Raw genomic sequence first — 24971 nt, 5'->3', positions numbered from 1 at the left:
GGCAGGAGGAGAAGGGGACGACAGAGGATGAGATGGTTGGATGGCATCACCGACTCAATGGACATGAGTTTGAGTAAGCTCCGGGAGTTGGTGATGGACAGGGAAGCCTGGCGTGCTGCAGTCCATGAGATTGTAGAGAGTTGGACGTGACTGAGTGGCTGAACTGAACTAATAATAAATAGTTAGGAATGCAGAAATTTAAAAAATATATCCAATAGCTCCCAGAAATGTGAAATACAAATTTAGCAAAAATCCATATACAGAATCTTTAGTTAAAAACTACAAAAAAGCAATGAAAATAGAGATCTAAATGATGACATAATAGGATCATGGGATGCAAGATTGAATGTAGTAAAGATGTCATTCTTCCACAATTTATCTGTAGATTTAATGCATTTCCCATAATATTAGGTTGGTGCAAAAGTAATTGCAGGGTTTGCATTACTGAAGTTTGCTGTTTGATATTGGAATATATTCTGAATAAATGTGGTTATGTTATACATCATTTTAATGCACACTTCTCGCTTTATGGTTTTTTCCTAATGACTTATTACTTGCTGTTTGTTTTATATTTATTTTAGACTATGGAAATGATGTTAGGCAAAAAGCAAATTCAAGCGATTTTCTTGTTTGAGTTCAAAATGGGTCATAAAGAAGGGAAGACAACTCACAACATCGATAATGCATTGGGCTTACCCGGTGACTCAGTGGTAAAGAATCTGCCTGTCAATACAGGAGATGCGGGACACTCGAGTTTGATCCCTGGGTCAGGAAGATCCCTTGGAGAAGGGAATGGCAACCCACTCCGTGATTCTTGCCTGGAGAATCCCACGGACAGAGGAGCCTGGCGGGCTACAGTCCATGGGGTCACAAAGAGTCAGACACAATTGAGAACTGAGCAGCAGCAGCAGCATCCTATTGAATAGTCAAAATGTAGTATTAGATCCATTGCATATCTGTGTGAAAAAAGAACATCCATCTAAATCACACAATTCCTATAAAAATTATGTCAAAATGGATCATATATCTAGATATTAATTTTTTTTAAGAAAATAAACGAATTGTGACTTTGTTTGGGCAGAAGGCTCTCTGCACTTTGTGTCTTAAGAGTCTTTCATCGTGTGTGTCTGTCCAGTAGCTAATTGATTTGTGACCTCAGGGACATCCTTGATATGACTGACCCTTATTGATTGAGCACTCTGACAAAGACTCTGCTCTAACTCAGTCCCTACAACACCTCTGCAGAATAGGTGCTATAGTCTTACTGTCTCACTTTTGAGATGAGGGAACAGAAGCACAGAAAGGTAATAAAAATTCCTCGAGAAAATCCCAAGAGCAGCGTAACAACAAATGGCCTGTTCTCTCTCTTCAGACCTGTGCTGTCATTAGGCACGACCACCACTCTGTTCTGACATTCTGATACTCCTCATCCTTCTTCAAAATGGAAATCGGTAATTTTTGTGACCCAGACCATCTAATTTTCCTTTCTTTTGCTTTTCCCTCTTGTGTGAGTTTTATTCACAGGCCCTCATCCAGGCCGGTGGTTTTTTTCTTTTGGAAGCTTAGTGTGATTTTTAACCCACCTAAATCTATTTAGCGCCATCTAGTGTCTGCATTGGGTTTTGCAGGAAGGAGCTCATTGGTTTTAGGGTGGGCTCTGGTGCAGGGAGATCTAGCTTGAAAGCTTTTGCGTCTGACAATATTTTGACAAACCAGCGTGATCAGAAACTCGAATTCCATTAGATGTGGACTTTCTGGTGACTTTCTTCCTCCAAAGTGGGAACTTAATAGAACCTTGAAGGGAAACGGATCATGGAGAGAAAACTTACAGAAATTCTCACTTTGACTCCCTTTCCGTAGTGATGCCCTGGCTTGCTGGGCTTTCTGCAATACCAGAGGCCTGAGAAGTTAGTGGGGAGACTGTAGTTCCTGGCTTTTCAGCCTTGGGAAGGGGGAAGGGTCCCCCAAGGGATGCATCTTCCAGAGACTATAAACAGTCCTCATTGTCTCCCCCTGTGCCATTGATTTAGAAGATGCTAAAGTGTGTGTTAGTTGCTCAGTCGTGTCCGAGTCTGAAACCCTATGGACTGTACCCCAACAGGCTCTTCTGTCCATGGAATTCTCCAGGCAAGAATACAGGAGTGGGTAGCCTATCCTTTTTACAGGGGATCTTCCTGAGGCAGATTCTTTACATCTGAGCCACCAGGGAAGCCTAGCATCTGAATTTGCTTCTTCAACAGTGGAACTCGAATGGGAAAAGGACAGTGATGCAAACTCCTCTTCCCCAGAGGTTTGCCAGTTTGTTTTGGAAGGGAGAGGAAGAAAGAAAAAGAAAAGGGAAAAAATGGGGCAGGAAGTGCTGAATTCTCAGAACTCTTCCATGAAGTGGGAGCTTTATTTTACTGAAGGAGGGAGGGGTATGCTGAGAGGGGTAGGCTAGTAAAAAAACTCTAAAAACCAGGAAAAGCACTTAACACTTTGCATTATACAGTTATTTAGTTCCTTCTTGTGTATCTGTTTGCTTTCCCATTAGAGAAGTAATAGGTACTTCTAATGAAAAACAAGGAAAACAAAAAAGTAGAAGAAAATATATCCAAAAAACATATATCCTGTCATAATGCTTAATATATCATGGGGTTTCCTTTCCTTCAATGCTTGAGGATCTTAGTATTTTATTGAATTATATAATGTTTCTCATTTTCTACTTTTTAACTATTTTATCAGAAACAGCTCACAAGTTAGGACATAGCTTTGGTAAACTACTCTGTATGCAGCGTTCTAGTGGATATTATATATGTGGATGTGTGGATTTTAGTTGATGCTTTGATGTTATACATGACACTTTGGTGCATATCTTTGCTTCATCCTTTTTCCTCCGTTAGGGTTATTCTCTTAGGATAGATTGCTGAAATCACATTGGCTGAGCAGGAGCTTTGAGAGGACTTTCAGGCTCTGAGTAGAGACATAGGGAAGCCACCTGTCCTGGCTGGACATGGACTCAGCTGCTTGGTAGTGATGGAACTTGGGAGCCCTTTTCAGAGCCTTAGTTTTTCCTCTGTCAGATGAAGGTAATAATACCTCCTATACAGCCTGGCTCTCATATTAATAACATATATACATCCCTGCCCCCCTCAGATCTTGGGACACGGTAGACACTAAATGGTAACTATTGAAACTATTTTTAAAACAATTACAGTACTAAATAGACATATTGCAGGACTTGTACAGTTTGCCCTGATGCCAGGAATGTGTGAAGTTAATTATTTAACCTCTGCAGCAGTTGATGACTAATCATTTCTTTCAAAAATGTCTTTGATAATTTAAGTAAGAATGCTACCTCACTACTGTTTTATTTTGCATTTTTATTACAGTAAGAATGAACAACTTTACTATTGTAAACTAGTTTGTCTTCCCTCTTGTCATTGTTCAGTCACTAAGTCGTGTCCAACTCTTTGCAACCCCATGGACTGCAGCACGCCCTGCTTCCCTGTCCTTCACCATGTCCCAGAGTTTTCTCAAACTCATGTCCATTGAGTCGGTGATGCCATTCAACCATCTCATCCTCTGTCACCTCCTTCTCCTTTTGCCCTCAATGTTTCCTAGCATCAGGGTCTTTTCCAGTGAGTTGGCTCTTCACATCAGGTGGCCAAAGTATTGGAGCATCAACGTCAGCATCAGTCCTTCCAATGAATTTTTAGGATTGACTGGTTTGATTTTGGCTTTTTTATATTGGTGTTTAGTATTTTCTTATCAACTTATAAAATAAATCATTTAAACCTTTATCATATTTGCTCTCATGTGTCCATTTATCTAGCATTATGTTTTTAGATCAAAGTTTTATTTTCTTTGTGTATTATGTACTTTTTCTCATCAGGATAAGAATGTGGTTGTAATTGTGATCTCCTCATTATAAATTTTGTAGATGAATTTTTTTTGGCCTGTAATACTTCTTGCAAATAATGACAGTTTTATGTATTAATTTCTAACCATCCTATCTTTCATTATTATTATTCATGTCTTGTTATATTTGCCTGAAACTCTCTAGCATGGTATTAAATAATCATAGGATTAGTGGGCATCATTTTAAAGTCACTTCTGATTTTAACAGGAATATCTCTAATGTTTTGCCACCAAATAGAATATGAATCCGGTATTTCCAAAAATATACTGCTTATTGTGTCAAGAATATGTTCAATTAATTGCTTAAAAATTTGAGTTTTTACATATACAAGAACATACTTTTCCTCAGAATGATTATGTGATTTTGTTATTTATTGGATAAAATAATAATAAATTTTCTGACATAACACATATATTTGTATGCTTAGAATTAGTGTGTACTCACATTTCGTGTTTTATTTACTGTTTTCAGTCAACACCATTTCATCTGAACTGCTTTCTACAACCTGCATATAAAGTTGTGTGTGTGTAAAGCATAAAAGAAAGAATATAGGAAAAATATATCAACATGTTAAGAATAATTCTAAATTATGAGATTATGAATTATTTTCATTTCACACCTCTTACTTTAAGTTTTCTAAAATGAGATATTCTACTATTACCAGGAAAAAAGTGTTGCCAAAAGTGTCAATGCCATGCCAATTAATTATGTCTGAAATAAGATTTAGGAGGTCAGATGTGATTCAATGAAGCCTATTTAGAGTATATAACCTTTGTTTATTGATTTTCTAGACATCAAATTATTTTGAAACTAAGGGAACTGAAAAAATGGAGTTAGTATTTGTTTAAAAAGTGTAATAATATTTTTTTATGGATAATGACAATATGTGGTGACTGTATTTTCCTTAACTAAGAATTTATTTGGTATTGACAAATGTTTTCATGATATCTGACATTTTAAAACCCCAAAATCCTTAGAAAGGATTACAAATAATACTTAAATACATATTTATCTCCTATCTAAGGATTCAAATAAACTTAGGATGGTTCCATAGCATCTGGGACAAGCCTGACCATAGGCTGGGGCACTGGACAGGTTGCTTGGAGAACCTCTCTCCGTAACCAGAGGCCACGACCCAGACACCGTCTCATCCATATCTGTGTCCTGTCTGGGACTTCACACAGATATAGAAACTGAAAACATGCATTTATACATCAAGGCACAGAGAAGCAACAGTCACTGGATTTGGTGCCTTAATTGCATCTTCCAGATGCCAGGAATTGCCTTTGTTTCTTGTGTAGTGGTCCACACTTTCTGCGGTGAGATTTCGCTAATTTCAGAGCTCAGGAATCAAACCAGAAGATCAAATCTTCAGATTTGATCATTAACATACAGTGTACTTAAAGTGTGAGAATCTCACTTGACATTATGATCATTGGAGATGTTATTTACTTGCTTCTTTCTCTCTTCTCCTCTTTAGCTTTGGGCCAGATTATGTTGTACGTGGATGGGATGAATGGAGTAATAAACCACAATGAAACCATTCAGTGGCTGTACACTCTCATTGGGTCAAAGGTAAGAGATTATGGTTGAACGTTTTATTTGGTTTGTATGTCATACACCTCTCTTTTTGTTGTGCTCTCTGGGATGGTTTTACAAAAAGAAGTCCTTATTTAGCTCTGTGCCAGCCCTGTCAGAACACAAACAAGGACTATGATTTTATAGATTAAAAAAAAATACCCAAATTGCAAAGAACTTATTAATTTTTCATGCATTTTAGTTATTTTCTTTTAAGCTTTTTTTTTTTTTTTTTTTTTTTTTAAGTTTTTGGCTGCCCGTGCAGCATATGGGGTCTTAGTTCCCCAACCAGGGATAGAACCTGGCAGTGGAAGGGTCTTAACCACTGAAATAGCCCGGAAGCCCCTTCTCTTAATTGTTAATCAAATACTTTTGGCACCTTTGGTTTCTAACATTTAATTAAAACATTAGGCAATGGATAGAGCATTAATCTTGCCAGTGGTAAAGCCAATGTGTGCGTGCTCGGTCGTGTCTTGACTCTTTTTGACCTCATAGACTATAGCCCGCCAGGCTCCTCTGTTCATGGAATTTTCCAGGCATGAAGACTGGAGTGGGTTGACATTCATCTTACCTGCTGTATTTCATGTTTAATACGGTTAGTTACTTAAGTATTTGTATGTTGTATATATGTATATGCATATTCCTGTATGTATAGATGAAAGAATCTGAGACTGCCTTTCGATTCTGCCATTAATTATAAAAGTGACCAATGTTTACTCACAATTTACCCAGGCACCATGGTAAGTGCTTTTCAGGCATTATTGCGTTTAATACACACGAGGCTACTCTAAGGTAAATAACGTCCCCATTTTGTAGTTGAGGAACTCGTGCTTGGTTATGAAGATCTCTCTAGTTTCCCCCACAGATCTTGGCCTGTGTCTGTCTGGCAGTGCCTTGGCTGTGAGTCCCCGCTTCCTGGGGCCGCGGCCCCAGGGAGGAAGATCCGCCACGACACTCGAGGGGTGCTGGAAGCTGAGGGAGCCTCTAGCGTCGCCCTCTCTAGATTCTCAGGTGGGGCCATGAAGGACCTGGCTGGAGGCAGACTTGGAGGAAGTCAGAAGGGATCCCATCTTGAGCAGAAGCCAGTGAATCCAGGCTGGACTGTGGTCAGCCTGTGGCGTGAGGCATCATGGTGGACATCATGGTGATGAGAGTAGGCAGCAAGGTCAAGTGGGGAAGACGTCGGGGCGTGGGTGGGGAATTTCAACCTGACTTAGACATGTTGCAGAGTCTGCACAGCTTCCTGGGGGTCCCTGCAGAACCTGTGGTCATCCCAGGCTTCCCCATCCCTATGTTCCCTGCCACCCTCACTGTGCCGAGCCTGCCGAGGCCGGTGGGCACCAGCCCTGGGCTCTCGGCAGAGTCACAGTCCTTGGTGTGTGATACCCACTGGGTCCCAGGCCCTTGGTTGACCCTCAAATCTCTGCTCACTTTTCCTTTTCCAGTATTATTTTTAAATAGAATCTCCTCTCCCACTTTATAATAGAAGCAGTTATGGTTTTTCTTAGAAGACTGAAAATCTTCTCCTTCTCTTATTTCTTCCTCCCCCTCTTCTTCTCTTTAAACACTTGGCTCCATTTTCTTTGGAAAATGGATGTGCCTTTATTTACAAAGTGCTTTAGGTGACCTTACAAGCTGAGTGGCATGGCGGGCCTACTGGGTTGATTTTGCAGGGTGAGGGAAGATATGTATCTCATATCCTGCTTCAGTGTTTTCTGATTTTTTCTCCCTTCTGCTGAGTCTCCTTAACCTTCATGCTCATTTGGAAGCTGCTCCTTCCCCTGGGCTCTCTGCATGGTCTCGAGGACCCCAAAAGCTAGGGAGATGGGAGATTTTGCAATGAAAGCTCACTTTATTATGGTCATAATAAAATGCCAACAACCAACCCTATTTAGAAACAGGAATAAAACCTAGCAGCAACGCTTGTTACAGGAAAACTGACCACCTTTTAGCTCATAACCAGGAAGGAGTAGAGGAAGGGTAAGATCCTGGTGGGGGGAGTGTGAGGGGAAAAAAGGACAAGAAAGGCATGGAGAAGAAGAGAGAAGGGGAAAAGGATGAGAGGAGAGACCAGGACCAGGAAGAAAAAGAGAGGAGAAAAAGGAAATGGCTCCTAATGGAAGTGGCTCCGTCTGCTCAGTAGACGGGAGGAAGGCTCACAGCCTTCAGTGTTGCAGCAGCATCCTGTCGACTTTTCTTAGGCATCATTCTGCAAGGAAAATAAACACTGGGAAAGGAATATATGGGACATCTTTATTGATTTCTAAATAACATGGGGAAATCATGAAATTCAAAGCCCCCAGGAATGAGATGTTTCCCCTCTCCTTTCCCTGTGCAGCATACATGGTGTTTGGGACCCTGGGCATCTCTCTCAGGCAGGGCATTTTCCTCCGCCACCCAGGCACTCGGAGCATCGGCACTGATAGATCACTGCTGGATCCTTCTTCCATCTTTCATTTTCCCTACAATGGTCTCCAGTGTTCAATACCAGACCAGGCACTATGTGGAGAAGAAAATAGAGCCAAGGCTCAGCCTAAGCCTTGGGGCTGTTGGTGTTGTTGGAAAGGGGATGGTGGGTACTGCTCAGAGCCTGTGTCCACTCTGTGATGTCAGAGGAAGGTCTCAGCTGACCCTGCAAGGAGTGCTCAGTTTCAGACGACTGGCTGAAAGTCAACAGGGGCAGCCCCCCCCAAGTGCAGGTCTAATGAGATCACTTCTTTACAAAACCAGTATGGTAGCCTCAACACTCCCCCTCACCCCCATGCCTGGAGAATGAGATCTTTGCCAAGAACAGGTGAACCAACATCAAATCCTTAAGTTTTGAGAGGGAAGCCTCAGCCTCTCCTTTAACATACAGCTTGGGCGGTATGGCCACAGAGGTTTTCCTGATTCAAATTAAATTAAGAAATAAGGAAAGGGTCCTAGGTTTTTCTTTTGACTAAGATTTCTCAGAACCTGAAGAACAGGAACCCTGAGGTCCTGTTGTTTGTGCCTTAAACAGGCACAGAGTTGATGTTGGAATCCTGGGTTAGAGAAACCTTGCCATCCTGTTCTCATAATTCTTCATTTTCCTTCCATGAAAGGCAACAAGATGTGTCTGCCAGCGGGCCGTTATGCAATATTTGCAGGTATTTGAGTCTCATAACCAGAGGAGGAAACGATCCATTTGCAGCCAAATAATTACGTTTTAAAAGAAAGAAAAAGTGTTTTCAATAATATGTTTCATTCTGTTTACAAAAATCCATCTTTAAACTTCCCAGTCAGAAGCAGATGCTAACCTCATGACTTTTCACAAATATGGATTTTTTTCCCTCTTCATATATCTGGAAGTCTCATTAACTGGGGTAAGGTGATTCAGCTTGTACAGTATAACCTTTCGTTATTATCATACAGAGAATCTGTTTTTCTTTATCTGTATGGATCGCCTTCTGGCCATGGGGGAGGCCCCAGTAGCCCATAACCTCCTTGTAGGTTTCATGACCTCCTGATATTGTCATGAAACCTGCCCTTTCTATGTTGCTGTCGCTGCATTTTTCTGTCAGCCCATTGCAGCTCATTCTTCCAGCTGTGTCCCAAATTGCTGGTCATAGATCTCCAGACTTACTTTGTGCTGTGTGGGGATGGCCCTGCATCCTGACTGCCACGTGGCACAGCTGCTAAACCTGAGTCAAGGGGAGCTCTGGCCACAAGTCCGTTGTCTCACACACACACACACACGTTCTTATACACCTTAGAGAGCCACGCTCCCCACTCCCACAACAAATACACACACACACACACACACACACACACGTTCTTATACACCTTAGAGAGCCATGCTCCCCACTCCCACAACAAATACACACACACACACAAACACACACACATATACGCACACACTGGGGACGCTGCTCAAAGTTTCTTGTTAGGACAGTAAGATGGTGAGAAGTAACACTGGGTGTGTAAGATGGAGGTGGTGGGAGAAGAAATTGACAGGGATAGGGAGCTAGGGACCTAGCATGCTATCAAAGCCCTGAGGTAGTGAGACCTGGCTAAGAATTGCAGCAGAAACTGATGAAACTCTGGAGACATTTTGTAGAATAGCTTCCTAGGACTGGGTTTCTGCATGTAGAAAAACAGCATGAAGAATCAAAGCGAGGGTCATAGTTTTGAACCTGGGCAGCTAGGACTATGGCATTGCCTCCAGCAGAAGTAGGCGTGGTGGTGGTGGTGCTTAGTCGCTCAGTCATGTCTGACTGTGACCCCATGGACTGTAGCCTGCCAGGCTTCTCTGTCTATGGGATTTTCCTGGTAGGAATACTAGAGTGGATTTCCATTTTCTCCTCCAGGGGATCTTCCTGACCCAGGGATCGAACCTGAGTCTCCGTGTTGCAGGTGAATTCTTAACCATTGAGCAACAGGGCATTCCCCAAGCAGGAAGATAAAATTCGGCAGTTGGGCTTCAGTAGCTGGAAAGCTCTGACATACTGGGTAAGATGAAGGCAGTGTCCCTTAGGAGAGCTAAACAGGTGTATCCATGGTGCCAGGAAGTGCTGGCTGGTTGTAAAGTAGAGGAGGTTTCGTGAACCCTTTGGTCATGGTCATTGGCATGTCACTGCCAGTGTGATCTGCTCAGATGACCCACAGGTGGGTGAGATCTGAAGTGCTTTTTCATTTTTAATTTTTTTGGTTAATTGTTTTGAGATAATTGTATGTTCACATATAATTGTTAGAAATAATACCTAGAGATCCTGTGTAATCTTTACCCAGCTTTCTCCAAAGATAACATCCTGCAATACTGTACTGCAGCATCGTAAATCAGGCAGTTGAGGGTTTGGTACAGTCAAGAGACAGAACGTGTCCATCACCAACAGGAGCCTGAATATCACTTGCCTCCTATTCCCACCCAAACCTAAATCTCTGGCAACCATTAACCTGTTCTTCATTTCTATACTTTGGTGATTTCAATAAGGTTATATGGAAGGTAGGGGCCACAGCATGTAACCTTTTGGAGTTAGCTTTTTTTCACTCAGCATAATTATCTGGAGACTCACTGAAGTGCTTTTTGAGTAATGTAATATCAAATAGAATTCTAGCCTTGGAGAGATGGCAAAATCTTGTTCAAGATGTTCCTGACATTCACCAGCCACACTCCCGATACTTCAGCAGAGCAAGTGCCATTTCCCTCAAACTGCCTTTACTGGACACTGGAACTGCGGGAAAGCCTTACTTGTGGGGACCCACCTCTACCTTTCTGTCATTAACCAAATGCTTTGCACTGCTTTCTGGAATAACACACACTCACTTCCCCATGGAAATACTCTTAAAGTATTTAAAGACAGATACTATGCCATCTTGACTCATTGGAAAAGACCCTGATGCTGGGAAAGATTGAAAGCAGGAGGAGAAGGGGACGACAGAGGGTGAGATGGTGGGATGGCATCACCAACTCGATGGACATGAGTTTGAGTGAACTCTGGAAGTTGATGATGGACAGGGAGGCCTGGTGTGCTGCAGTCCATGGGGTTGCAAAGAGTCGGACACGACTGAGTGACTGAACTGAACTGATTATGCCATCCTGTCCAAGTTAAATTTGATGGTTTCCACAGACAGTCCTTGGGGATGTAGTTTGTAGTTCCTCATTGTGCTGGGTAGCAGTTTCTCTGTCCATCCAGTACAAAGGATCTTACTTTGGTAAGATCCCAGAATACAGTGTCCCCCTTCTATAAATCCCACCTCTGCATTCAGCGGCAGCCCTGGGTGCTAGCTCCAATCAAACTAATAATTCACTAAACCTCCTAGGTTTTGTTTTGTTTTTCACTTATTTACATTTGCCAATTTCTTCCATTCTGCATCTCTGTGATTGTTTAACACCTAAATGTGGAGCTTTGATTTTTTTCCCATTAATTTCAGGCTAGAGTTCCAAACTCAAGATCATATTCACTCAGGAAAGGAAAGCTTTAGGCTTTAAATGCTTTTTACTTCCAGCATTTCCATTTGATTCTTATAGTTTCCCTTTGCTGAAATTTATCATCTGTTCATGCATGGTGTATACCTTTTCCATTAGTCTTTAACATTTTAATCATTGTGAATTTTATAGTTCCAGTATTGAGCCAAATCTATTGATGGCTTTGTTTCTTGTTAGAAAGGGTGGGGAATTGGGACTTTTTTATACATCTTGTGATTTTTTTGTTGAAAGCTTGGTATGTATGGGATAGTATAGGCTAACGTAGGTAGTATTTATGCCTATAAATGGGCACATCTCTAATACTAAGCTATTAGAGTAGAGAGGTTTTCAGTTGTCTTTCAAGGGGAGCAGGGCTTGGGTTTTGCTGTTGCTGTAGTATCTTCCTTTACCACCCGTTTCCAAGTTCTTTTAAGTAATTGTGCTTGAGATGAGAACTGGCTTGCTAGAGAGTTTTTCTCAATGTTGCCTTTTCACTGTGAGCTTTAAACATTTTCTACACATTTGAGTCTCAGAGGGAGGTCAATCTCCATGCTCCTGCCTCTCTCCAAGTGGAACCTGCTGTGGCCTGGTGCTTCCAGAACTGAACTTTCTCTATTGCCTTGTTTCCAACATTGGTCTTTAGCAAGGTCGTATGCCTAATATTAATTACACAGTCATTAGATGTTAGGTTTTTGAAATACTACAATAATATAGGAAAATAGTGTAGGAAAATTAGAAGGAAATGTACAAAGTTTAAAATCCTTATGTAATAGCACTTCAGGTGATTTTTACTTTATTTTTGTATTTCTGAAGTTTGGTATAAAGAGAATATATTACTCTTAGAATCATAAAAAAATCAGTAAAAATTTTAAAAGGTTATTTTTTAATATCAAGATTTCATACTACACCAATAAACTGGGTTTGAGGTGGGACTGTCTCAGTGGTCCTGTCCCTCCCTCAGTGGTAGGAGAACTCTAAAAGGTCTCTCCTGAGGGATGTGTTCTTGCCCCTGTCCCAGCAACACAAAGTCTTATTCTTTTCCCTTCTACTACACTACCTGTGCTTCTGGGGCAACAAGATTTGCTATCCTTCCCTGCAGCTTACGGCTTTTGTGTCATAGAGGAGAAGACTCGGGATGTGGTTTCCTGCCTGTCCAGGTAGTCTGTGGCTGCTCCCGTCCTCCTATGGGTTGTTTGCTGTTGTTCTTGACCCTAGAGTGCAGGCTCAGGAGCTGTGGTATCTGGGCTCAGTTGCTTCATGGCATGTGGAATCTTCCCAGACCAGGGATCAAACCAGTGTCGCCTACATTGGCAGGCAGATTCTTAACCTCTTGACCAACCAAATTCCATGTTTTAATACAGGTTCAATTTGGGGCTTCCCCGATAGCTCAGTTGGTAAAGAATCCACTGCAATGCAGGAGACACTGGTTTGATTCCTGGGTCGGGAATATCTACTGGAGAAGGGATAGGCTACCCATTCCAGTATTCTTGGACTTCCCTTGTGGCTCAGCTGGTAAAGAATCTGCCTGCAATGTGGGAGACCTGGATTTGATCCCTAGGTTGGGAACATCCTCTGGAGAAGGGAAAGGCTACCCAGTCCAGTATTCTGGCCTGGAGAATTCCATGAACTGTGTAGTCCGTGGGGTCGCAAAGAGTCGGACACGACTGAGTGACTTTCACTCACTCAGTCAAGTAATATTTGTGTCAGAGATATTATGGATACAAAGAGACACTCTCCCCTTTATGGGTATTGCTCTTCTACTGGTTATTCGGCTCCATACACCCAGAAATCCCTGGAGGAGGAAATAGCAACTCACTCCAGCATCCTTGCCTGGAGAATCTCATGGACTGGAGTGCCTGGCATTCTACAGTCTATGGGGTCAGAAAGAGTCGGACACGACTGAGCAACTGAGCACGTAGGCACACACCCAGAAAACTAATTCTCACTGATTTGATCTCTTGGATACCCCCATTATCTAAGTGGAAGAAAAAGAAAAAAAAAGGAAATTTTACTAGTCATTGTTTGGGGGGAATTTACTAGTAGTTGACACCAGAGGTTGGAGTCACACCTTAAAGGAACCAGCACACTGAGGGGACCCCAAGATCCAGAATGGGTCCCCAGCCACAGGGCTGGAACAGCATTTTTTTTTTTTTCATTCCACTCTGAGATGATTAGCTTCAGGGAGCTGATTTGTGGTAGGAACCACAACTCTCCAAAGGCTTATTGATAAACCAGAACTGCAGCTTACAAATTTACATAGTCAAGATCCCTTATGAATGTAAATGGGAGGAAACAGGAATGAAGTGGGACTCTGACCCTTCTTCCCTTTGGGGGCATGTGGCCAAGCACTTGCAGCTGTGTTCCCTCTTCTGGGAAATGGGTGGCTCTAATATGGAAGAACATCTGGAATGATGTAAAAGCTTCACTGTAGCCGATGTGCTGTTCCTTGGACAGAGATGTTCTAGGAGAGTTGGGTGAACAGGACGACTGAAAAAAGCATAAGCTTCCAGGAGCCCGCTGGGAGCAGCCCTACCAGCTCAGGTCATCCTTTGCCAGCACTGCTGACCCCATCCCTGCAGCCTCTCTCTACCTGCCAGTACTCATCTGCCAGCCCTTCTCCGTCCATTTTAGGAGATGACAGCTGACCAGCACACTCGGGCTAACAGCACTTTCACCATTCCTGAGCTTGGCAGTTGTTCACTGTCATGTTTACAGGGCTGGTTATTTACATAAGAAAGTTATTCAGCTTTGATCAGTCACCTCAGACATGCAGATGACACCACCCTTATGGCAGAAAGTGAAGAGGAACTCAAAAGCCTCTTGATGAAAGTGAAAGAGGACAGTGAAAAACTTGGCTTAAAGCTCAACATTCAGAAAACTAAGATCATGGCATCTGGTCCCATCACTTCATGGGAAATAGATGGGGAAACAGTGGAAACAGTGTCAGACTTTATTTTTGGGGGGCTGCAAAATCACTGCAGATAGTGATTGCAACCATGAAATTAGAAGATGCTTACTCCTTGGAAGGAAAGTTATGACCAACCTAGATAGCATATTAAAAAGCAGAGACATTACTTTGTCAACAAAGGTCCGTCTAGTCAAGGCTATGGTTTTTCCAGTGGTCATGTATGGATATGAGAGTTGGACTATAAAGAAAGCTGAGCGCCTAAGAATTGATGCTTTTGAACTGTGGTGTTGAAGACTCTTGAGAGTCCCTTGGACTGCAAGGAGATCCAACCAGTCCATCCTAAAGGAGATCAGTCCTGGGTGTTCATTGGAAGGACTGATGCTAAAGCTGAAACTCCAATACTTTGGCCACCTGATGTGAAGAGCTGACTCATTTGAAAAGACCCTGATGCTGGGAGGGATTGGGGGCACGAAGAAAGGGGACGACAGAAGATGAGATGGCTGGATGGCATCACCGACTCGACGGACATGAGTTTGGGTGAACTCCGGGAGTTGGTGATGGACAGGGAGTCCTGGTGTGCTGCGATTTGTGGGGTCACAAACAGGCGGACATGACTGAGCGACTGAACTGGGCTGAACTGAACTGATTATTCAGAGAAGAATACCCACTCCAGTACTCTTGCCTGGAAGGTCCCACAAATGGAGGAGCCTGGTGGCTACAGTGCATGGGGTCGCAAAGAGTAGGACACAACTGAGCGACTTCCCTTTCACTTTTCACTTTCCTGCATTGGAGAAGTAAATGGCAACCCACTAACCCACTCCAGTGTTCTTGCCTGGAGAATCCCAAGGACAGAGGAGCCTGGTGGGCTGCTGTCTATGGGGTCGCACAGAGTTGGACACGACTAAAGTGACTTAGCAGCAGCAGCAGCAGCAGCAGAAGAGAAGAATATGTGTCCCATTTGCCTGTGGCTTATGTTTTTGCACCAGAGGGAAAGCTGGGGTACCCTATAGTATGGTAGAAATCAGATTAGCCTTGGTTTTCTTTGACTTCCTCTAGAAGTTAGCTGTGTGACCAGTCACAGAGTCTTCTGGACCAGGAGGTTTTGTATCTGAAGCTGGGGATAAGCACCACTCTGGTTGATTTCCCCCCTTCATTTTGAAGGTACTGTGGCAGTGTTCCCTAAGGCAGTGTTTTAGTGCACGGTTTTGGTAGTGCTTTCAGTTCAGTTCAGTCGCTCAGTCATGTCCGACTCTTTGTGACCCCATGAATCGCAGCACGCGAGGCCTCCCTGTCCATCACCAACTCCCAGAGTCCACCCAAACCCATGTCCATTTAGTTGGTGATGCCATCCAGCCATCTCATCCTCTGTCGTCCCCTTCTCCTCCTGCCCTCAATCCCTCCCAGTATCAGGGTTTTTTCAAATGAGTTAGCTCTTCGCATCAGGTGGCCAAAGTATTGAGTTTCAGCTTCAAAATCAGTCCTACCAATGAACACCCAAGACTGATCTCCTTTAGGATGGACTGGTTGGATCTCCTTGCAGTCCAAGGGACTCTCAAGAGTCTTCTCCAGCGCCACAGTTCAAAAGCATCAATTCTTCGGCACTCAGCTTTCTTTATGGTCCAACTCTCACATCCGTACATGACCAGTGGAAAAACCATAGCCTTGACTAGACGGACCTTTGTTGGCAAAGTAATATCTCTGCTTTTTAATATGCTATCTAGGTTGGTCATAACTTTCCTTCCAAGGAGTAAGTGTCTTTTAATTTCATGGCTGCAATCACCATCTGCAGTGATTTTGGAACCCCCAAAAATAAAGTCAGCCACTGTTTCCACTGTTTCTCCATCTATTTTCCATGAAGTGATGGGACTGGATGCCATGATCTTAGTTTTCTAAATGTTGAGCTTTAAGCCAAGTTTTTCACTGTCCTCTTTCACTTTCATCAAGAGGCTTTTTAGCTCCTCTTCACTTTCTGCCATAAGGGTGGCATCATCTGCATATCTGAGGTTATTGATATTGGGTGAAGTGCTTAGATAACAACAATGGATTTATGTTACCTGTTATCAGCTAACTCTTCATAGTTACACTGAGAAATGTATCCCAAAAGAAATTTAGCAAGTCGATGTTTTTTGGTCTTATTCACTTTTAGACATTATTCTTTACAGAAACCTCCAGGTAAGCCCCAGTACTTTATCTCAATAGAAGAACATGTTCTTTTACAGCATTATTTACTATTTTGACATTTATTTGGATTATTTTTGAATTTTTGTTTTTGTTGTTCAGTTGCTACATTGTGTCCACCTCTTTGCAACCCCACGGACTGTAGCATGCCAGGCTCCTCTGTCCTCCACTGTCTCCTGGAGCTTGCTCAAACTCATGTCCTTTGAGTTGGTGATGCCATCCAACCACCTCGACCTCTGCTGGTGCCTCCTGCTTTTGCTTTCCATCCTTCCCAGTATCAGGGTCTTTATTTTTGAATAGTCTTCTGTATTTGACATTCTGCAAGATTTTCTGACAGAAAGTAAGTAAAAGTTTGAGGGGTTCCCAGCCCCACAATTGGCTACTCCATTAATCACCAAGATGGTTCCCTTTCTGCAAATTGCATTGGATCATACATGGGTTGGCCATTAGGCCCTGAAGCCACAGCACATGGGTTTGATGTGAGTGGCTTCCTGTCCTGGCAGGTGTGCCAGCTTTGGGGTCTACACCTCTCCCCGACAGACACCTGAAAGCCTTGGCTCAGAAGTTTGGACTCAGGGAGAGTATTTTGGCCTATACTTTATTTCTGATAAGTTCAACCTCATTCTTATGATGACAGCACAAAAGGGGAGAGATTTGAACCCCAAGATGTCTGAGGGCCCATTCTGAGCTTTTTGCTTAGAAATTCTGAGCTTGAGTATATGTCTTTGGAATAAAGCATTTAAGAGAAGTTTGATAAATATCTTAAGTCACTTGAATTTTGTTGTTGTTCTTGTTAAAATATTCAGTATAGTCTTAGTTCTGGTTAGCTTGTAAACAGTGTGGCAAAGCTTTGAGGATCAAGTTACCCTCCAATTTCTAATTCAGTTTTAATAACCAGCATCCACTTCTATAACATGCTTTTTTTAGTGGAAAATGAAACAGATAGAATGAAGCATGTCTTTCAAACCCCCTTTATAATTTAAATCCTGAGGTTTGGAAATTGTTTTCTTTCTATGGTTGCTGAATTTTTAAAAGAGTAGGAATTTGGAGACTTGGGGGAATACTTTGATTTCTACTTCATAAGCAACGTATTTGACCTGCTAAGTGAAGTTCTTGGTCTTCTCTAAGTACCATAAAACGTGAAGGGAGTTCCAGTTTGCTTTTTTATTTGTTTATTTCAGACTGTGCTGGGTCTTTGTTGCTGTGCGGGCTTTTCTCTATGCGACGAGCTGGGGTACTCTCCAGTTGCGGTGCACCCGCTTCTCGCTGCGGTGGCTTCGTTGTCGCACAGCATGGGCTCTGGGGTGCTCAGGTTCGTTAGTTGTGGCTCCCGGCTCTAGAGCGCAGGCTCAGTAGTGTGGCACACGGGCTCAGTTGCCCCCAGGCATGTGAGATCTTCCCAGATTAGGGATCGAGCCTTTGTCTCCTGGATTCACAGGCAGTTTCTTTACCACTGAGCCAGGAGGGAAGCCCTCTAGTTTGCTTTTAAGAGCAGAATTATTGAGGAACTGCCTCTTACTCCTTTTCCATAACAACTGGTGGTTACAGTTTATCTAAACCCTAGATAGCCAGGTTCTGTACAGGCTGAGTCCATGCCCTCCTTGTGGGCTGAAAATTAAACAACAGCAACAACAAAACCAGCCAAGCCCTATGGACTCCATCGTCCTACTCAGTCCCCGCCTCCCTGACGTGGAGGTGACACTGGAGTCCCAGGTTGTCCGTGGGACCTCCCTGGTCTTCCGAAGCCCCACGGCCTCCACTTTATGCTGTGTAGGAACAGAGAGGAACAGCTGCTGTGGAAAGTAAGGCTCACACTGATGATAAGAAGCACAGTTCACCGCTGACTACATGTTCCTGTCCTTGAGTGAAAGGCTTGTCTCAGATTCCTGTTATATACTGTGATTTAGCTGCATATTTAAAGCAACATAAAACATAATTTATTATGATGGACGGGAGAAGGCAATGGCACCCCACTCCAGTACTGTTGCCTGGAAAATCCCATGGATGGAGGAGCCTGGTAGGCTGCAGTCCACGGGGTCGCTAAGAGTCAGACACGACTGAGCGACTTCACTTTCACTTTCCACTTTCATGCATTGGAGAAGGAAATGGCAACCCACTCCAGTATTCTTGCCTGGAGAATCCCATGGACGGAGAAGCCTGGTAGGCTGTAGTCCATGGCATCGCACAGAGTCGGACACGACTGAAGCGACTTAGCAGCAGCAGCAGCATTATGATGGACAGCGCTAAAATAGAGTAGCAGTTTTTCCTAGAATGTAATTATAGTTGATCCTTGAATTATGCAGAGGTTAGAGACCCAGACCCTTCCAGGAGTTGAAAAATGGTGTATAGATTAAAGTCAGCTCTCCATATCTGCGGTTATTCCATGTCCGCAGTGCTGTACCCGTGGTTCTGCACCCAGGGATTCAGCCAGCCGCGGATCATGTGGTACCATAGTATTTACCTTTGAAAAAGAAAAAAACTTCCTATGAGTGGATCCACACAGTTCAAACCCATGTTATTCAAGGGTTGACTGTATATAAAAGTAGGTAATGTGTAGCCCAAAGGCTGAATGTAGACCCTCCCCTCTGTGTGGTTCCTCCAAACCCTAAAATAAGTGGGCTTATTTGTATAAGCAGGAACCTGAAGGCTGTCACACCGCTCTTCAGGTCCCTGGAAGCCTAGAAGGCCGGCTACATCAGCTCTGAGCCTCTCCTCCCCAAGGTAGGGGCCTGGCTCTGGGACGTTGCTCTCTGTCCTCAGTAGCCGGACTCTGATGGCCCCTGGCACAGGTAACGCTCTCAGCCGTGTTGTGTGGAGGTGTTCTGAGTCCTGTCTCCAAAGCAGGTTGACTGTCTTCTTAAAGGCTGGGCTACAGTTTCCTGACCTCCTGCCGCCCAGGGACCTTCAGTGGGTACTGAGCATCTGGAAGGCACTCTGGATGTTGAAAGAAGAATCAGAGCATCTTGGAATTGGGAAGGACCTTAGATGGCCTGGCCGGCTCACCCCCATCCAGGTTCTAAATTCCTTCTGCAGTAGCCTTAGCAAGGGCCACCCAGACCTTCTGATATGGGGAATCTATGCCCGCAGCATCTGACTGGTCTCAGAACCACTGCTTCTGAGACTGACTCCGTGTTGTCCTGGTTACTGTTTTGTGACCAGTTGCTTTATCTTCCCAAGTGCTTCATGCTCCATAAGAATGAGAATCAGTTCTTACTGACTGCCCTCAGTGTTAGACAGATAGGCAGAGTTTTTAGCCTGTAAGTCATTTGTGATGAAACTGCCCCTTAGAACATGAAGGAGCGCCAGGCGGAGATGAAATGGCATTGGAGGGTCACTGCCACAGCCCTTTGAGAAGCCTCCGATGTCTGAGCCTTGCAGTGCTGTGTGCACTGGCATCCATGCGTGTGTCCCCGCCCCTCATTCGTGGTCCTTGCTCCCGCTGCCACGGTGGGCCTGCCTCTCCCAGTCCATCACTGGCCTCTCGTTTACCTCCTCTCAGCAGGTCAGGAAGCTCGGTGGCCACTCCTGCTAGAATGTGTCTTAGAATAAGCACAGCGGATTTTTAAGAGCTCTGAGATGATGAGCAGCGTGTTTCGACTTGGAGGAATGGCTGTGCGGCCTCCACTGTGACTGTGCCAAGGTTTTGGAGGGTTTTGATAGCATTCCAGATACTTGAGGGCATCAAATTGCGTGAATTCTGGAAAAATGAGCATTTGGTGTAGAAATCTTTTGAAGTCAGGAATTCTTATTCCTTTCAAGTCTGTACAGCAATGCTAATGAGGTATTTCAGAAGAGAAGCTGTGCTGGTTGTATTTTGATGATTAGTTGGGACATGCTAGCAATTAGTACTATTCATTTCCATTAAATTAATGTGTCAGTGCTCTCTTTTTTCTGAAGTAGTTTAACTATATAATATGTTTGTGATTAATTTTACATAGTAAGGCTTCCAAACACACATAAACATCAACTTAGACCGAGTAGAAGCCAAATTCATAGAAGCCTAAGATCATGACTCAGAAGAGTTTAAGGGTTTTTTAAAAATAAAGTTACAGGGGCAAAAGATCTCTAAGCAGAGCCTTCATAGCAAAGGAGAAGATGACGTGAACAGGCATGTTGAGACTAATAAGGAAAGAAGACTTCCCGAGAAAACAGTGGTTTCTTACTTAGAGAACCTTGTAAGGGAGAGTGGGTCCTTGAGTACCCTGTCAGCCAAGGCCCCGTGACCACAGAGATGCCCGGGAGGCAGCCCAGCTGAGACCAGCTGATGGGGCCGTGGGCTGGGCAGCAGCCAGGTTCTTTCCCACGAAGACACCGAGGAGGCTTAAACCACATAATAACAGTCTACCCACCAATGAGGGCGCCAAGCCTGGGCTTGCTGGGTTGTTTTATTTACTTGAAGACATTTTTTCTGCTCTACATGTACCGAGATAGCACCGTTCATTGTGCCATGCCTTCCTCTCCTACCCCCACCTTGTAGTTGCGGAGAAAAATACTCTGGAATTTAGTCTATTCCCAGTTAGGGAGAACAGAGAATGTGGGACATGGCTGACAAAAGGTGAACGTGCTCTAGAGAGTTCAGAGCCCTCGCCGGAACTCAGGTCCCATTTTGATAAGGACGTCGCGGGGCGGACGGACAGAAGCCCAAGGCGCTGCTTGTCCTCTGCACTTGGTGCGGGGGGCCCGGCTGTGCTGAGGGCTGGGGTGGAGTGGGGGGTCAGAGCAGGCCGAGGAGACTGGCTCCACACACATTAGGGGTTGGGTTTGCAGGCCAAGCCTTGGTGAAGAGGGCACTCCGGCCTGCCCATGTGCAGTACTGACCCAGCAGCCCCTTGGAGGGAGATGCGGTTTCTGGTGTGTCAGAAAAATCAGCATCTCCACCACCAGGTGGCCTCTGCTCTGGAGCTTCCCTGGTGGCTCAGCTGGTAAAGACTCCACCTGCCATGCAGGAGACCCCGGTTCAATTGCTGGGTCAGGAAGATCCCTGGGGAAGGGACCGGCTGCTCTAAACAGGTGTGGCACGTGTATCAGATGAGTGACGTGTATGTAGCAGTTACAGGTCATGATAAAGGACGTGAAGAAAACAGGGTGATGTGAGTGACCAAGGGGCTCCTTTAGATGACGTCGTCAGAAAGGTTATTTCCCACGAGGGGAAATCTCTCAGACCTGGAAGATAAGGAAAGGCCAGTCCTGTGGTGACTGGTGAGGGAATAGCCAATGAGAAAACTCTTGAGTCAGGCACAAGCTTTAGTATGTGAAAAACACACGGTCATGTGACTAAAGAGAGGTGGCTGATGGGAGCACCCTGGGCAGAAGGGGAGTGACGGGGATGAGGACGGAGAGCTTGGTAGCGACATAAAGCTCGCAGGGGTGGACGCCACCCTGAATGTGATGCAGAGCCAGTGGAGGGTTGAGAGGGCCAGGGTCCCTCTGGCTGAAGTTTAGAGAAAGGGCTTCAAGGTGACAAGCCCAGCAGTACTGAGGAGGCTCTCACGGTGGTCTCGGGTGGACAGGGAGAGGGAGATGTGGGCAGAGTCAGATAGCTGCCGACAGCCCTGATGGACGGAGTCATTGTGAAATTGGGAGGGAGGAGGGCAGTGTGGCTCCCATTTGCAGTGAGTGAATGGTGGGGCCTTGTCCTGAGGTGTGGACTTGTGGAAGGGACACGCTGGAAGTGGTGGTGGGACAGAATGAGCACAAGTACAAATCGAGAGAGTTTTCTTAGGGCTACATTGAACTTGAGGGCCCATAAGAGTGGCGAGGTCAGGTGCCAGGTCTGAAGAGCACTGAGTCATAAGTGGGATTTACAGTTAAGGGCCTGGATGAACTCACCTGGACAGAGTGTGTGGCAAGGGAGCAGGGGTGGGGAGTGAACTCTGAGGCCTCCCCACACCTGGAGGTTGAGCTGCTTAGAAGGAGCCAGCTAGAGTAGCCCCCCAGGTAGGAGACGGTGGTCAGCCATGTCATGAGGAAATTGTTTCTGGAGGGAGCAGTTGATTGTCACGGGCTGCTGAGAGTTGAGCTAAAATGAGCCTAGAGGAGTAACCACTGGACACCATGGAAAGTCAAAGCGTTAGTTACTCAGTTGTGTCTGACTCTTTGTGACCCCATGAACTGTAGCCTGTCAGGCTCCACTGTCCATGGAATTCTCCAGGCAAGAATACTGGAGTGGGTTGCCATTTCCTTCTCCAGGGGATCTTCCTGGCCCAGGAATCGAACCCAGGTTTCCTGCATTGCAGGCAGATTCTTTAGTGTCTGAGCCACCAGGGATGCTTGGACAACATGGAGGCCATCAGCAAGCTTGACAAGAGTAGTTTATTCTGTGCCGTGGAGATAGGAGCTCTGTCAGATGGGTTGAGGAGTCTATGGGAAATGGAGAAGGGGAATCAGGGAGTATGGCAACTCTTTTGAGCAATTTTCTTTTAAGGGGAGCTGGATACCATGGCTCTGGCTGGAGAGAGCTATGGAATCGAGGAAAAGCCAGCTGGTTTACTAGGGGAGATGACAGAGGACAGGGGGTTGACGGGGAGAGGTGGGGTCATGAGTTTGGAGAAATGACTTGGGATGGGTGATGGTTTCACCCTGTCCCCCTGGCGTGTGCAGGGCTCCACATCCCGCCCTAAAGTCCACACCTGGCTCTAATATATTGATGTGAGGAGATGCCTGCAGGAGTCCCTGGGCCTTTCTCGGCGGCAGACCTGGTGGAGTGCCTGGAGCCGGTTTTCCGCAGCCACGGGGGTTGGGAGAACAAATGTAGACTGATTGGTTGCTTCTTGGGAGATTTGTTCATTCCACACGCAAACACTGTTGAGGCCACTCTGACCCAGGTGTGGTTCCGACCCTGCAGACTCCATGTACAGCAGCCCCTCTCCCCAGGAGAGCTCTTTCTGCCCGTGGGGTAGGGGCGGAGGCAGAGGGGCACTGTCCAGCCACCTGCTGGGGGCCCCCTCAAGGAGCAGCCCTGAGGCAGGTGCGCTGTTTCCTAGAAGGGGGATTTGAACCTGTTTCCAGGAGGAAGGTGGTGTGTGATTTCTTTGAGAAGGAGGAAATGGGGTGCAGGAAAGGAGACATGAGTCAAGGTTGCAGCAGCAAAGCCTGTGGGAAGGGGTCGGGGGCTGAGTGGGAAGCCCCAGGCTGCCACAGCCCACCTCCAACTCCACCCCACCCCACCCTACCGCCCAAACCCCACCCCCAGCAGCTGAGTGAGTTAGGGTTCAGTGTCAGCTGCATTTCTCCAGGTAAGTGACCTTCAGTCTGCATGAAGAGGGGCCCTGGGCTGGGTGTGGCTCCTCACGAGTGCAGTCCTCTGGGCCCAGGACTGTGGGAGTGAGGCCCCAGATGGCCTTCCCTGTGCAGTTTTAAGAACCCGGACTTGGTTCAAGCGTCCTGTCACAGCGTCAGACAAGTCATTTAGCTTGCCATGCCTGCTTCTTCATCAGAAAACAAATGAGACTTGATTGCGGTACATCACAGTGATCTAGTCTGGTTAAAACGAAGTTACCGACCCAGCAACTGCCGCCTCCTGTGTTGACAGAACTTGTGTGAGCCCGGGGGCCAAAGGCCTTGGGTTCAAATTCTGGTTCCTTTTCTAGCTGTGGTATCTTGAGTCAGGGACTCGGCCTCAGTTTACTTATCTGTGCAATGGGGGTAATACTGACACCTGCCTTCTGAGGTGTCTGGTGAAGGAATCTGCGTAACTGCTGAGAAGAGCAGCTGGGTGCCAGCTGCTGTCAGGACAAAGGCTGCAGACGTCCCTGCTGTGTGTGCAGCTGCACGACGGTTGTGTCTTGTCTCCACAGTTCCGCCTGGTGGTGAAGACAGCCCTGAAGCTGCTGCTGGTCTTTGTGGAATACTCAGAGTCCAATGCACCTCTCCTGATTCAGGCCATCTCTGCCGTGGACACAAAAAGGGGTGAGTGGTCCCTGCTTACTATGTCATCCAAGTAAAAGTGTCTCATGGAAGATTTCCACTTTTTATTTCCATGTTCAAGGCAGAATTGAAAAGGAACAGAATTCCCTTTGTGTGGACTTCTGACATCAGGAAACAGATGTTTCAGGATGCATATGTATGAAGATTAGGTGAAGGAGGGAACAGGGAAAGAAAAGCACCCCTAGCTGACCCAGGACAGGTCAGACTCCAGCTTATCCTTATGCTCCATCTTCAGCCACCACAACTGAATGCACAGAACCAGCTTGTTCTCTTTTCCCATCCTGTTGGAGTCACTTTGGCTCCTTTGTCTCTTCCCCTTCCTCCCACCTGCTTTATTGGCTTTCACCCCACAATGTTCCTTAAACATCTTCCCTCCCTTGCATCCTCTTCACCATCTGTCACTGGGCATCCTTTACTTCCCTGAAATGCTACCCGCCTCTCTGCTATTGGAGGCTTCTTCTAAAGCACAAATATGGTCACGTCGTTTTCTGTCTGAAACCTGCCGGTGGCTCCCCAGTGCCCGGTTAGGGCCGACCCTTCATGTCCCATCCCTG

The 24971-nt window shown here is 45.2% G+C and overlaps 1 protein-coding gene across 10 annotated transcripts in view; it reads left to right on the top strand.

The window, feature by feature from the left end:
- Window positions 1-24971, top strand: part of FHOD3 (formin homology 2 domain containing 3) — a 521499-nt gene that overhangs the window by 303847 nt on the left and 192681 nt on the right. For all 10 annotated transcript variants that reach the window (XM_061400414.1, XM_061400417.1, XM_061400421.1 and 7 more), the window contains 2 exons: window positions 5382-5476; window positions 24288-24399. In XM_061400414.1, the coding sequence (XP_061256398.1) occupies window positions 5382-5476; window positions 24288-24399 (207 nt within the window). The remainder of the gene's footprint in view (window positions 1-5381; window positions 5477-24287; window positions 24400-24971) is intronic.

This window comes from Bos javanicus, chromosome 24 (assembly GCF_032452875.1).
Source record: "Bos javanicus breed banteng chromosome 24, ARS-OSU_banteng_1.0, whole genome shotgun sequence".
NCBI lineage: Eukaryota > Metazoa > Chordata > Mammalia > Artiodactyla > Bovidae > Bos > Bos javanicus.
Note: the sequence above shows the minus strand (reverse complement) of the source record. Positions and strands in the feature narration are given on the sequence as shown.